This window comes from Nicotiana tomentosiformis, chromosome 2, assembly GCF_000390325.3.
Source record: "Nicotiana tomentosiformis chromosome 2, ASM39032v3, whole genome shotgun sequence".
Lineage (NCBI taxonomy): Eukaryota > Viridiplantae > Streptophyta > Magnoliopsida > Solanales > Solanaceae > Nicotiana > Nicotiana tomentosiformis.
In genome coordinates this window covers 124886343-124899302 of record NC_090813.1, presented here as the reverse complement: position 1 = coordinate 124899302, position 12960 = coordinate 124886343, and the positions used below count along the sequence as shown (strand labels likewise).

General features: G+C 44.6%; 1 protein-coding gene across 1 annotated transcript; it reads right to left on the bottom strand.

Moving 5' to 3' along the window:
- Positions 1-2963: 2963 nt before the first annotated feature.
- LOC117276278 (uncharacterized) lies at positions 2964-3686 on the bottom strand. The gene has a single exon (XM_070194077.1). The coding sequence runs from the start codon at positions 3684-3686 to the stop codon at positions 2964-2966; it is 723 nt and encodes a 240-aa protein (XP_070050178.1).
- Positions 3687-12960: the final 9274 nt, after the last annotated feature.

Below are 12960 nucleotides of genomic sequence, written 5' to 3'. Positions count from 1 at the left end.
GCACGGACAACTCATGTGCTATAGTATAATATCTCACAAACAGGCCCTTGGACTTACTCAGTCATGAACCTCTCTAGTCTCATAGATCTCAATAAAGAAAGGGAAAACATCCCAAATCAAAGTGTTACAGTATATCATACAGGAAAATAACAGAGACTGAGGTAAACAATGTACAAGAATTACTATGAATGAATATAACTACCATGAGCAGGAATATAGCCTAAGCATGATTTCTAACATGAAAGCTAGTCAAGTTCTAGTAGACAGGAATGCATATAAACACAACTAAAGGCTATTAGACTTCACAGTCTCCTGGGTCGGACCAAGTCTCAATCCTTCACGGTGTACACCCACACGCCCGTCACCTAGCATAGGTGCCACCTCCAAACAGTCACATTATACCAAACTCCGGGTTTCATACCCTCAAGACCAGATTTAAAACTGTTACTTACCTCAATAGCGTAGAACTCCTACTCTGGAATGCCATCTCCTCTCGAACGGACTCCAAATAACCTGAATCTAGCCACAAGCAATAAAATACGATCAGTATGAGCTAAAGGAATGAATCCCACAAGGAAATTACCAATTTATATGCCAAATCCCGAAATTCACTCAAACTCGCCCCCGGGCTCACGTCTCGAAATCCGATAAAAGTAAGAAAACCCGAAAGCTCATTCACTCATGAGTCTAGCCATATTAAATTTATCAAAAATCGACATCATTTGGTCCCTCAAATCCTCAAATTACACTCTCCAAAATCTCAAGCCCTAACCCCTTATTTCACTTCAAAAATCCTACTAATTAGGTGGGAAAACAACGGAAAAACACCATACCTAATGATAATAGAGCTCAAGCAACTTACAAAAACAACAACAATAACAAACCCAGTATGATCCTAACAGGTGGGGTCTGGGGAGGGTAGTCTGTACGCAGACCTTACCCCTACCTAATGCAGGTAGAGAGGTTATTTCCAATAGACCCTCGTCTCAGGAAGGGCAAGAAGAAGAAGAGGAAAGCATGGAAGGAAGAAAGAAGGAAGAGAAAAGAAAAAGGGAGAGATAAAAGATAAGTAGTACCAAATAATAGCAATAGGGAATACAATACCTGAGGCGAACAAAACCACATAACGTAATAAAAATCTAAGAATATGAATGGACATGTATGCTACTAAGGCTATCGGTGAACAACTAAAAACTACCCACTAACCTTCTACCTTAATCCTCGACCTCCACACCCTCCTATCAAGGGTCATGTCCTCAGTGAGCTGAAGCAGAGCCATGTCCTGTCTAATCACCACTCCCCAGTACTTCTTAGGCCTACCTCGACCTCTTCTCAAACTCTCCATGTCCAACCTCTCACACCTCCTGACAGGAGCATCAATGCTTCTTCTCTTAACATGTCCGAACCATCTCAGCCTCGACTCCTTTATCTTGTCCTCCACGGAGGCTACTCCCACTCTGTCCCGGATAGCTTCATTATTAATCCTATCTCTCCTGGTATACCCACACATCCATCTCAATATCCTCATCTCTGCTACTTTCATCTTCTACATGTGGGAGTTCTTGACTGGCCTACACTCAGCCCCATACAACATAGCTGGTCGAACCACCACTCGATAAAACTTACCCTTAAGTCTTGGCAGCACATTCTTATCGCATAAAACACCGGAAGCAAGCCTCCACTTCATCCATCCCGCTCCGATGCGATGTGCGACATCTTCGTCAATCTCCCTGTTACCCTGGATAATAGACCCGAGATACTTAAAACTCGCTCTCTTGGGGATAACTTGAGCATCAAGCTTAACCTCTACGTCTGCATCATGTGTCCCATCACTGAATTTGCACTCCAAGTATTCTATCTTGGTTCTACTCAGTTTGAAACCTTTAGACTCCAAGGTCTGTCTCCAAACCTCCAACCTCGCGTTAACTCCACTTCGCATCTCGTCAATTAACACTATATAATCGGCAAATAGCATGCACCAAGGCACCTCCCCTTGGATGTGTCGCAACAGTACATCCATCGCAAGGCAAATAAAAAAGGGCTAAGAGCCGATCCCTGGTGCAACCCCATCACCACAGGTAAATGCTCCAAGTCGCCACCCACAGTCCTCACCCGAGTCTTAGAATCATCATACATATCCTTAATCACCCTAATGTACGCTACCAGAACACCGCTAACCTCCAAATACCTCCACAGTACCTCCCTCAGGACTTTATCATACACTTTCTCAAGGTCAATAAACACCATATGCAAATCCTTCTTCCTCTCCCTGTACTGCTCCACTAATATTCTTACCAGATGAATCCCTTCCGTAGTCGAACACCCCGGCATGAATCCAAACTGATTCTCAGAAATAGACACGCACCTCCTCACCCTGGCCTCAACCACCCTCTCCCAAACCTTCATAGTGTGACTCAACAACTTGATACCCCTATAATTGTTGCAATTTTGGAAATCACCCTTGTTTTTGTAAAGCGGATCCATCGTACTCCACCTCCATTATTCAGGCATCTTCTTCGTCTTAAAAATAACATTAAACACCCCAGTGAGCCACTCCGAACCTGCCCGCCCCACGCTCTTCCAAAATTCCATCGGGATTTCGTCTGGCCCCATCGCTCTGCCCCTGCACATCTTACGCATCGCCCCTTCCACCTCCTCTACCATAATCCGCCTACAGTACCCAAAATCCCGCCGACTCTCAAAGTGCTCCAACTCACCCAGCATAATGCTTCTATCCCCCTCCTCGTTCAACAGTTTATGGAAGTAGGTCTGTCATCTTCTCCTAATAAGTGCCTCATCCATCAACACTTTGCCATCCTTGTCCTTGATGCACTTGACTTGGTCTAAGTCACGGGTTTTTCTCTCCCTCACCTTGGCCAACCGGTACAATTTCCCGTCCCCGCCTCTTCCCCTGAGCTCATCATACAAACGAGCAAATGCCGCATTCTTAGCTGTCATAACTGCTAACTTCGCCTCTTTCTTTGCCTTCTGTAACACTCCTGATAAGTCCTTTTTTCCTCTTCGTTTGTACTCTCCACTAGCTTCAAATAAGCAACATTCTTAGCTTCCACTTTACCTTGAACCTCTCCATTCCACAACCAGTACCCTTTATGACCCCCAGGAGAGCCCTTCGTGACCCCTAAGACCTCTCTAGCAGCTACCCTAATGCAATTCGCAGTCGTGAACCACATACTAGACGCGTCCCCCCTACTCATCCAGGACCTCATAGCCAACAACTTCTCCCCTAACTCCTGACCTTTGTCCTCGGTCAAGTTACCCCACTTGATCTTAGGTTGCCTGCACCCCGCCCTCTTCCTCCCACTCCTCTTGATCTCCAGGTCCATAACTAGGAGCCTATGTAGGGTCGTGAGGTGCTCACTTGGGATGACCTTGCAGTCAGTGCACAAACCTTTATCGCATTTCCTGTAGGGAAGATAATCAATCTGAGTCTTGCCCATTAAATTCCGAAAAGTGACCAGGTGCTCTTCCCTCTTCAAAAAACTCGAGTTAGCTATAACCAAATCAAAGGCTCTAGCAAAATCCAACAGTGAATTACCTCCCTCATTTCTATCCCCAAAACCGAACCCGCCATGCACATCATCATAACCCCTAGCACTAGCCCCAATATGGCCATTGAAATCTCCGCCAATGAATAACTTCTCTGTGTGCGGGATACTACGCACCATCTCGTCCAAATCCTCCTAGAATTGCTTCTTGACCTCCTAGTCCAAACCTACCTGAGGAGCGTATGCACTAATCACGTTTACAGTAAACCCACCAACTACCGGCTTAATACTCATCAACCTATTATTTACCCTCCTAACCTTGACCACGAGCTCCCTGAGGTCCCTGTCTACTAAAATACCTACCCCATTCTTACCCCCAGCACTTCCTGAGTACTATAGTTTAAACCCGTCTACATCTCGTGCCCTAGTACCCTTCCATCTAGTCTCCTGAACACACGCTATGTTGATCTTCCTCTTATGAAGAATCTTACCTAACTCTATAGACTTCCCCGTCAACGTCCCAATGTTCCAAGACCCAACTCTCAGCCTAAAGGCTTTCTTACCCTTTTCCCACCCCTGGACCCCTCCCCAGCCCCACCCGAGGACATGACCTTATTCTCACATCATTCACTACTGCCACTATAAGCCAAAGGTATTAGGTAAACACTACTACTAAGAACAAGTGGCGGGGATGAAGGACTACAAGCTACGAACCCGAGAGCTAAAAACAACTCAAAGGAGCTACTACGCGAGCAGGCACTAGAACAATGGATCTACCACGTCTAAGAAACTACCCCTATGCAAACACATAATTAAAATGGATAGATGAAACCTTAAGCTTAAAACACTAGTAGAAAAGATAGAAAGAGCAAGCAATCCAATTAAAATTGCTGGCAAGGCAACAGTAAATAGATGTGCGCAAATACAATTCAAGAAACATGGAACCTGGATCACAGTCGGGGATGTCCGGACGCGCTTCCAAATCTGCTAAATGTTGCTGCCTCCCGAACCCGTGTGTAGGAAAGTTTCGGCGATTTGTCAATTTCACCGGAAAGTTATCTCACAGCGGCAGTCGAAAAATGTCAATTCGATAATCAGAACTTGACACGAGAACTTTTACAACTGGCTAAATAAAATCTCAACTTTGTCGGAATTGAGAAGTTCGTTCGCCGGAATCTTGCTCCCTGTCCTAAATTAACAGAAAACTCCACTGCAATACTCCGACAGAGGGTTCTTTATTTTTCCGGGGTGCACTTTATAGTACCCGCGATGCTTCAGCGCCAGCCCCAGCGTGGGGCGTTGGGCTGGCGATCCAGGTGAGTAATTTTTGTTTTTATTTTTTGTTTTCTTTATTTAATTAAAAATACCCTACCCAATTATCCATATACACTCACAACCCAACCCATACCTAATTACCCAAACCCATTCCCCCACCTAAATTAAGACAACCCAACCCAAAACCCCCATTCTTCAAAAACACACGGTTTCTTCTTCTTCTTCCCCTTTTCTCTCAAATTCTAATATTCTTCAATATTTCTTGCTCAATTCCATCTCAATACTCTAAGGTATGTTCTTCTTGTTATCTCTTTTCTTGTATTTTGGAAGTTCTTAGAGTAGTGTAGTCTTCTTTCTCCCCCAATCCTCCAACACCCTAGGTTTCTTAAACATATTTGGATGTTATTGTGGGTGGAATGATTATACACAAAATTGGTGCAAAACTTTGGTTGCGTAGTTGTGTTTGAAGTAGTAAACTATAATTCCCTCTACTTCATGTAAATTTGGGAGGCCCACCTTCTCCCACCATTTTTGAAATAGAAGAGCACTATTGATGCCCATAAGGTGTTTGTGCTTAAGAGAGTAAATTTAAACACCGGTGAAGTCTAAGTAGCTGAGTGTAGTTGTATATGAGTTTGGGTGAAGTGTGGGGTGTTGTGGGGGTATTGTCTCTTGTTGTAAACTTTTGTAAGTTGTAGTTAGTGTACTAAAATAGTGTAGTAATGTAGACTTTAGCTTTGTTATGCTTGCACTATAGTTAAGTTACGGCCATGTTAGACTAATTTAATTTTATGGCATAGGGAAGTCTAAGTACCTATAGCCTTGTGATGACACATTGGTGCACATTGAATCAATATTATGATTCGCTTATACATAGCCTTAGGTTTTAAGTGTGGGCTCATCTTGCCTCTCACGATGACCTTAGGCAACATCTCTTGATTCATTCTCATCTTTGTGTTTATCATGTGTAGGTTGCTATAGCTCGTGACGATGCCGCTAAAGGAAAAGGGGTGGGGAAGTCCTCCACTACTGCTCCCCCTCCAAAGAAACGCAAGCAAGGCGAGAGCTCCTCTCGACAAGCCAAGGGAAAGCAACAGGCTAGTGGGCCTACGAGGCCACCACGGCCTCGACTGGAACTTGTTCGGGATGACGCCATCAAATGGCATGATACTTTTATTCCATATGGGAGATATGTGTCTGAAATGGGGATAAATGTGAAGGCTTTAGAACAGAACTTCCCAGATGTACTTGCTACATTGATTGAAAAGAAGATGGATAAGCTCCTCGAATATCCGGGCCCGGCAAATCTCAGCATGGTAAGAGAGTTATATGCCAACTGGAACGAGAAAAATGACATGTCGTGGGTCAGAGGAAAGGAAATTCCAATGGATAGGAAAGCCTTGTGTCATTTTTTAGGAGTTGATAGTCCTAACCCACGAAGGCTTCGAAAGTTCGTCAAAAGTCCAAGCTACCAAGAAATACGTCACACACTTTGTAGCATTGATTCTAATGCAAAATGGACGCGAACTAAGGGAAATATTCACCTTGAAATGCTCTGTTTCGACTTCAACAAAACGACCAAGGATTGGCAAAACTTTGTGCAAGCTAGATTAATGCCCGTTGAACATAATACTGAGTGCACTCGAGCTCGAGTGTGCGTGATCTACTTTTTGATAATCGGGCGCCCCATAAATGTGGGTGAGCTCATGCTTGGAGAGATGACCCGCACCCATTTTGGGGATCAAAAGATTAATCCCAGCTGTTACAACACAAAACCCTTGAAGATAGGGGAAGACCCTCATCGTCTAACTATTATCATGATTTTTGAAGGGAACAAAATTAATGGTGTAACCTTCTCGGTGGCCAAAAATACAAAAGTATCGATAACCCACAGCAAGAAACTCCGGGAAGTCACTGAAGACAATATAACCTTCATGGAAGAGGACGCCGATGGACTTCTTCTGCCTCATAATGACGCCCTAGTAATTTTTCTTAATGTTCTAGATTTTAAGATTAAACGTGTTTTGGTTGACCTAGTAAGCTCAGCCCACATCATTCAATAGAGAGTGCAGGAACAAGACAAATTAACCGGAAGCATCATTACGTCAATAAAACTCCTCGCTGGGTTCAATCTGGTGTGACAACCCGAGGGGAGATCTTACTGGCCACGAACGCCGAAGGGGTCACGAAGACCACCTTATTTGAAGTAGTGGATGGTGACATAGGCTACAACATAATCCTAGGCAGACCATGGTTGCATGAGATGAAGGTTGTACCATCAACTTATCACCACCTGCTAAAATTCCCGACCCTAGAGGGAATCAAGCAAATTAGAGGAGATCAACCGATACCAAGAGAAATGAACGCAGTGTCAGTTTCCAGCAGCAAGGGAAAGGAACCCGACAAATAGCAATTATAGGAACCGATGCCTACTCCCGAGCCGAGCAAAGATGATAAATACGAGGGGTCGTTGGAATCCCACCAGGTACCGAGATACTTTCAGGTACCGGAAGAGACAGACGCAGCCAAGTCCACGATAGAAGAACTCGAACAATTAGCTTTGTTTGAGGAATTCCTAGAGAGAAAATTTCACTTGGGAACGGGACTCAATCCAGAGCTCAGGTCAGGGTTTATTAATTATCTTAAAATTAAAGTTGATTGTTTTTCATGGTCTCACTCAGAAATGACAGGTATCCCACTAGAGGTGGCCGTGCATAAGCTAATCCTAGACCCAAGCATCCCTCCGGTAAGGCAAAAGAAACGCTCGATAGCCGAGGTCAGAAACAGGTTTGTTAAGGAAGAGGTAACTCGACTACTTGACATTGGTTCAATCCGGGAGGTAAAGTATCCCTACTGGCTAGCTAATGTAGTTGTGGTTCCAAAAAAGAATAAAATATTTTGAATGTGCGTAGATTACAAAGACTTGAATAAGGTGTGTCCAAAAGCTTCGTTCCCACTGCCAAGCATTGATCAAATGACTGATTGTGATGACCCAAAGGGTCATCTTGTGAATTAAGGCTTTACTTTCGCAATTGTACTTTGATTATTAATAAATTTAAAAATTATTTTTAAAAAAGATAATATTATTCTAACGTTGGCTTGTCTAGCAAGTGAAATGTTAGGCGCCATCATGGTCCGAAGGTGGGAATTTCGGGTCGTGACAGTTGGTATCAGAGCACTAGGTTACATAGGTCTCACGAGTCACGAGCAAGCTTAGTAGAGTCTGAAGGATCGGTACGGAGACTTCTGTACTTATCTCTTAGAGGCTATGAAGTTTAGGAACAATATCACTTCTTTCTTATTCTGTCGTGCAAATTAATTCTATCATCAATGATTGAACCATTCTACTCTTATTCTCTCACAGATGGTGAGAACATGTAATACCTCTACCGATGGACAGGGACCAGAACCCCCAGTGGTAAATATGGCCAGGGGTAGAGGTCGAGGTCGAGGTCATGCTAGAGGCCGAGGTGGTGCTAGAGGTCGAGGCAGAGGCCGAGGTAGAGCTCAGTACGGAGCTCGAGCAGCTGCACCTATTGTAGAACCTCAGGTGGACCTTCAAAAGGAGGTTCTAGTTCAGAATGTACCAGCTGGACCAGTTCAGGTCCCGGAAGGATTCATAGCTACTCCAGTGCTTCAGGACGCTTTAGTCCGTTTGTTAAGTCTTATGGAGGGCGTGGCCAGAATGGTACATTTCCAATGGCACCAGCCATTTCACAGACTGGGGGAGGAGCACAAACTCCCACTACTCCCGCTCCGGAGCAGATGGCTCCCCAGAATCAGGCTCCAGCAGCCCCGCCAGTTGGGGTAGTTCAGCCAGTTATTGCGGCACAGATCGGTGATAGGCCCGCCATGTCTTTTGAGGCCTTATTGAGAGTGGATAAGTTTACCAAGCTCTTTCCAGTTCACTTCAGTGGTACACCTTCTGAGGACCCACAGGATTATCTTGAACACTGCCATGAGGTGCTGCGGAACATGGGTATAGTTGAGACTAATGGGGTTGATTTTGTTGTATTTCAGATGACGGGTTCTGCCAAGATATGGTGGAGAGATTATACATTGACCTGACCAGTTGGATCGCTTGCACTTACATGGGAGCAGTTCTCTCAGCTATTTCTGGAAAAGTTCCTCCCTATCACACTGAGAGAGGAATTCCTCAAGCAATTTGAGCGTCTACAGCAGAGAAGTATGACTGTCACTCAGTATGAGTCCCGTTTTGTGGATTTGGCCCGTCATGCTCTCCTTTTACAACCTACGGAGGGAGAGAGAGTGAGGAGGTTTATTGAGGGACTCACTCACCTTATCAAACTTCAGATGGACAAGGAGATTAGAAGTGAGATTTCTTTTCAGGCGGCTGCTAATGTCGTAAGGAGGATCGAGATGGTTCTTGCATAGGAGAGAGAGCAAAGGTCCGATAAGAGGCCTCGTCAGTTCGGTGGTTTCAGTGGTGCCTCGTCTGGAGGCAGAGATAATTTTGGTAGGGCTCATCCTCCCAGACCATTTCATTCAGCACTTCATGTATCTCCCAGTGCTTCGGGGAGTCACGGTCCTATTATGCATTACTCTTGGTAGCCAGCATTTAGTGCACATTCAGCTCCTATCAGTGCACCACCACTCCAGAGTTACTATAGTGGTTATCCGGCCCATCTGGGTCAGCTTCAGCTTCAGCAGCCATGGCATCAGGATGGGTGTTATGAGTGTGGAAACATTAGTCACATCGGGAGATATTGCCCTAGATTGGCGAGTAACAGATCTCGGTAAGATTCTCGTGCCATCATACCGGCACCGGTTGCTTCACCGCCTGCTCAGCCAGCTAGAGGTAGGGGTCAGGCAGCTAGAGGGGGATGTCAGGCCATTAGAGGTGGATGTCAAGCCATTAGAGGTGGAGGTCAGACCATTAGAGGTGGAGGCCAGCCAGTTAAAGGCCGTCCCAGAGACGCAGTTCAGAGTGGTGGGGCTATGATCACATGTATTATTCTAGTTTGCCATAGAGATGCTTCAGTTCTATTTGATCCAGGATCTACTTATTCCTATGTGTCCTCCTATTTTGCTTCATATTTGGTTGTGCCTAATGATTCTCTGAGTGCTTCTATTTTTGTATCTACACCGGTGGGAGACTCTGTTGTAGTAGATCATGTCTATCATTCGTGTGTGGTTACTATTGGTAATCTTGAAACTAGTGTGGATCTTCTAATTCTTGATATGGTAGATTTTGATATCATCTTGGGTATGGACTGGCTATCACCTTATCATGCTATATTGGATTGTCATGCAAAGATAGTGACTCTAGCCATGCCGGGGTTACCTCGATTAGAGTGGAAAGGAACTCCTGGTCATTCTGCCAGCAGGGTTATTTCATATATGAAAGCTCGACGTATGGTAGAGAAAGGGTGTCTAGCCTATTTGGCTTATATTCGTGATCCCAGTGCGGATGCTCCTTCTATGGACTTAGTACCAGTTGTTCGTGAATTTCCAGAAGTATTTCCTACAGATTTGCCGGGGATGCCACCCGACAGAGATATTGACTTCTATATTGATTTGGCTCCGGGCACTCAGTCCATTTCTATTCCACCATACCGGATGGCCCCACTGGAGTTGAAAGAATTGAAAGAGCAGTTACAAGACTTGCTTGATCAGGGATTCATTAGACCTAGTATCTCACCCTGGGGTGCATCAGTATTATTTGTAAAGAAGAAAGATGGCTCTATGCGGATGTGTATAGATTATCGGCAGTTGAATAAAGCCACTATCAAAAACAAATATTCACTGACAAGAATTGATGACTTATTTGATCAGCTTCAGGGTGGCAAGGTATTTTCGAAGATCGATTTGAGGTCTGGTTATCATCAGTTGAAGATTAGGGCATCAGATATCCCTAAAACAACTTTTCGAACTCGGTATGGGCATTACGAATTCCTAGTGATGTCATTTGGGTTGACAGATGCCCCAGCAGCATTTATGAATTTGATGAATCGGGTGATCAAGCCGTATTTGGATTATTTTGTGGTTGTACTCATTGATGATATCTTGATTTACTCCAGCAGTCGAGAGGAACATGAGCAGCATCTTCGAAGTGTGCTTCACACCTTGAAGAATAATCAGTTATATGCCAAGTTTTCAAAATGTGAGTTTTGGTTAGACTCAGTTGCCTTTTTGGGGCATGTTATATCGGCAGAAGGCATAAAGGTGGATCCTAAGAAGATTGAGGCTATTCAGAATTGGCCTAGACCTACTTCAGTTATAGAGATTAGGAGTTTCCAGGGTTTAGCAGGTTATTATCGTCGGTTCGTGGAAGGGTTTCCATCTATAGTAAGCCCATTGACTAGATTGACCCAGAAAGGTGTCCCATTCAGATGGTCAGACGAGTGTGAGTTGAGCTTTCAGAAGCTCAAGACCGCTTTGACTACGGCGCCAGTGTTGGTATTACCCATAGTTTCAGGATCGTATACGGTATATTGTGACGCATCTCACATTGGGCATGGTGCAATATTAATGCAAGATGGCAAGGTAATTGCATATGCGTCGCTGCAGTTGAAAGTTCACGAGAAGAATTATCCTGTTCATGACTTAGAATTGGCAGTCATTGTTCATGCGCTGAAGATTTGGAGGCATTAACTCTACAGGTGTCTCGTGTGAGGTATTTACTGATCATTGTAGCCTTCAGTATCTGTTCAAACAAAAGGATCTTAATTCGAGGCAGAGAAGATGATTGGAGTTGTTGAAAGACTATGATATCACCATTTTGTATCACCCTGGAAAGGCCAATGTGGTGGCCGATGCTTTGAGTAGAAAGGCTGTGAGTATGGGTAGTCTTGCATATATCCCGGTTGGTGAGAGGCCATTAGCTGCAGATGTTCAGACTTTGGCTAATCAGTTCGTGAGGTTAGATGTTTCAGAACCCAGTCGGGTTCTAGCTTGCACAGTCGCTCGGTCTTCTTTATATGAGCACATCAGAGAGAGGCAGTATGATGATCCTTATTTACTTATCCTTAAGGATACGGTTACGGTGATGCCAAACAGGTTGCTGTGGGGGAAGATGGGGTTCTGCGAATGCAGGGTCGTATTTGTGTGCCTAATGTGGATGGGCTTTGTGAATTAATTCTTGAAGAAGCACACAGTTCCAGGTATTTTATTCATCCAGGTACCGCCAAAATGTATCAAGATTTGCGGAAACATTATTGGTGGAGGAGAATGAAAAAGGATATAGTTGCATATGTAGCTCGATGTCTGAATTGTCAGCAAGTTAAGTACGAGCATCAGAGACCTGGTGGTTTGCTTCAGAAGTTAGAAATTCCTGAGTGAAAGTGGGAGCGTATCACTATGGATTTTGTTGTTGGGCTCCCACGGACTCAGAGAAAATTTGACGCAGTTTCGGTCATTGTGGACAGGTTGACCAAGTCAGCACATTTCATTCCAGTGGCAGTTACCTATTCTTCAGAGAGGTTAGCTGAAATTTACATTCGTGAGATTGTCCGCCTTCACGGTATGCCCGTGTCTATTATTTCAGATCGAGGTACGTAGTTTACCTCACATTTCTGGAGGGTTGTACAGCGTGAGTTAGGCACGCGGGTGGAGTTGAGTACAGCATTTCATCCACAGACAGACGGACAGTCAGAGCGCACTATTCAAATATTGGAAGATATGCTCCGCGCTTGTGTTATAGACTCTGGAGGTTCTTGGGATCATTTCTTTCCACTTGCGGAGTTTGCTTATAATAATAGCTACCAATCGAGCATTCAGATGGCTCCATATGAGGCATTATATGGAAGGCGATGCCGATCGCCAGTTGGTTGGTTTGAACTAGGAGAGGCTCGGTTGTTGGGTACCGATTTGGTACAGGATGCCTTGGATAAGGTCAAGATTATTCAGGATCGACTTCGCACAGCTCAGTCTAGGCAAAAGAGTTATGCCGACCGTAAAGTTCGTGATATTGCATTCATGGTAGGAGAAAGAATATTGCTCCGGGTTTCACTTATGAAAGGTGTAATGAGGTTCGGAAAGAAGGGCAAGTTGAGCCCTAGGTATATCGGACCCTTTGAAATTCTTTGAAAGGGTGGGTGAAGTAGCCTACAGGCTTGCATTACCACCTAGTTTATCAGCGGTTCATCCGGTGTTCCATGTGTCTATGCTCCGAAAATATCATGATGACCCGTCCCACGTGTTAGATTTCAGCTCTGTC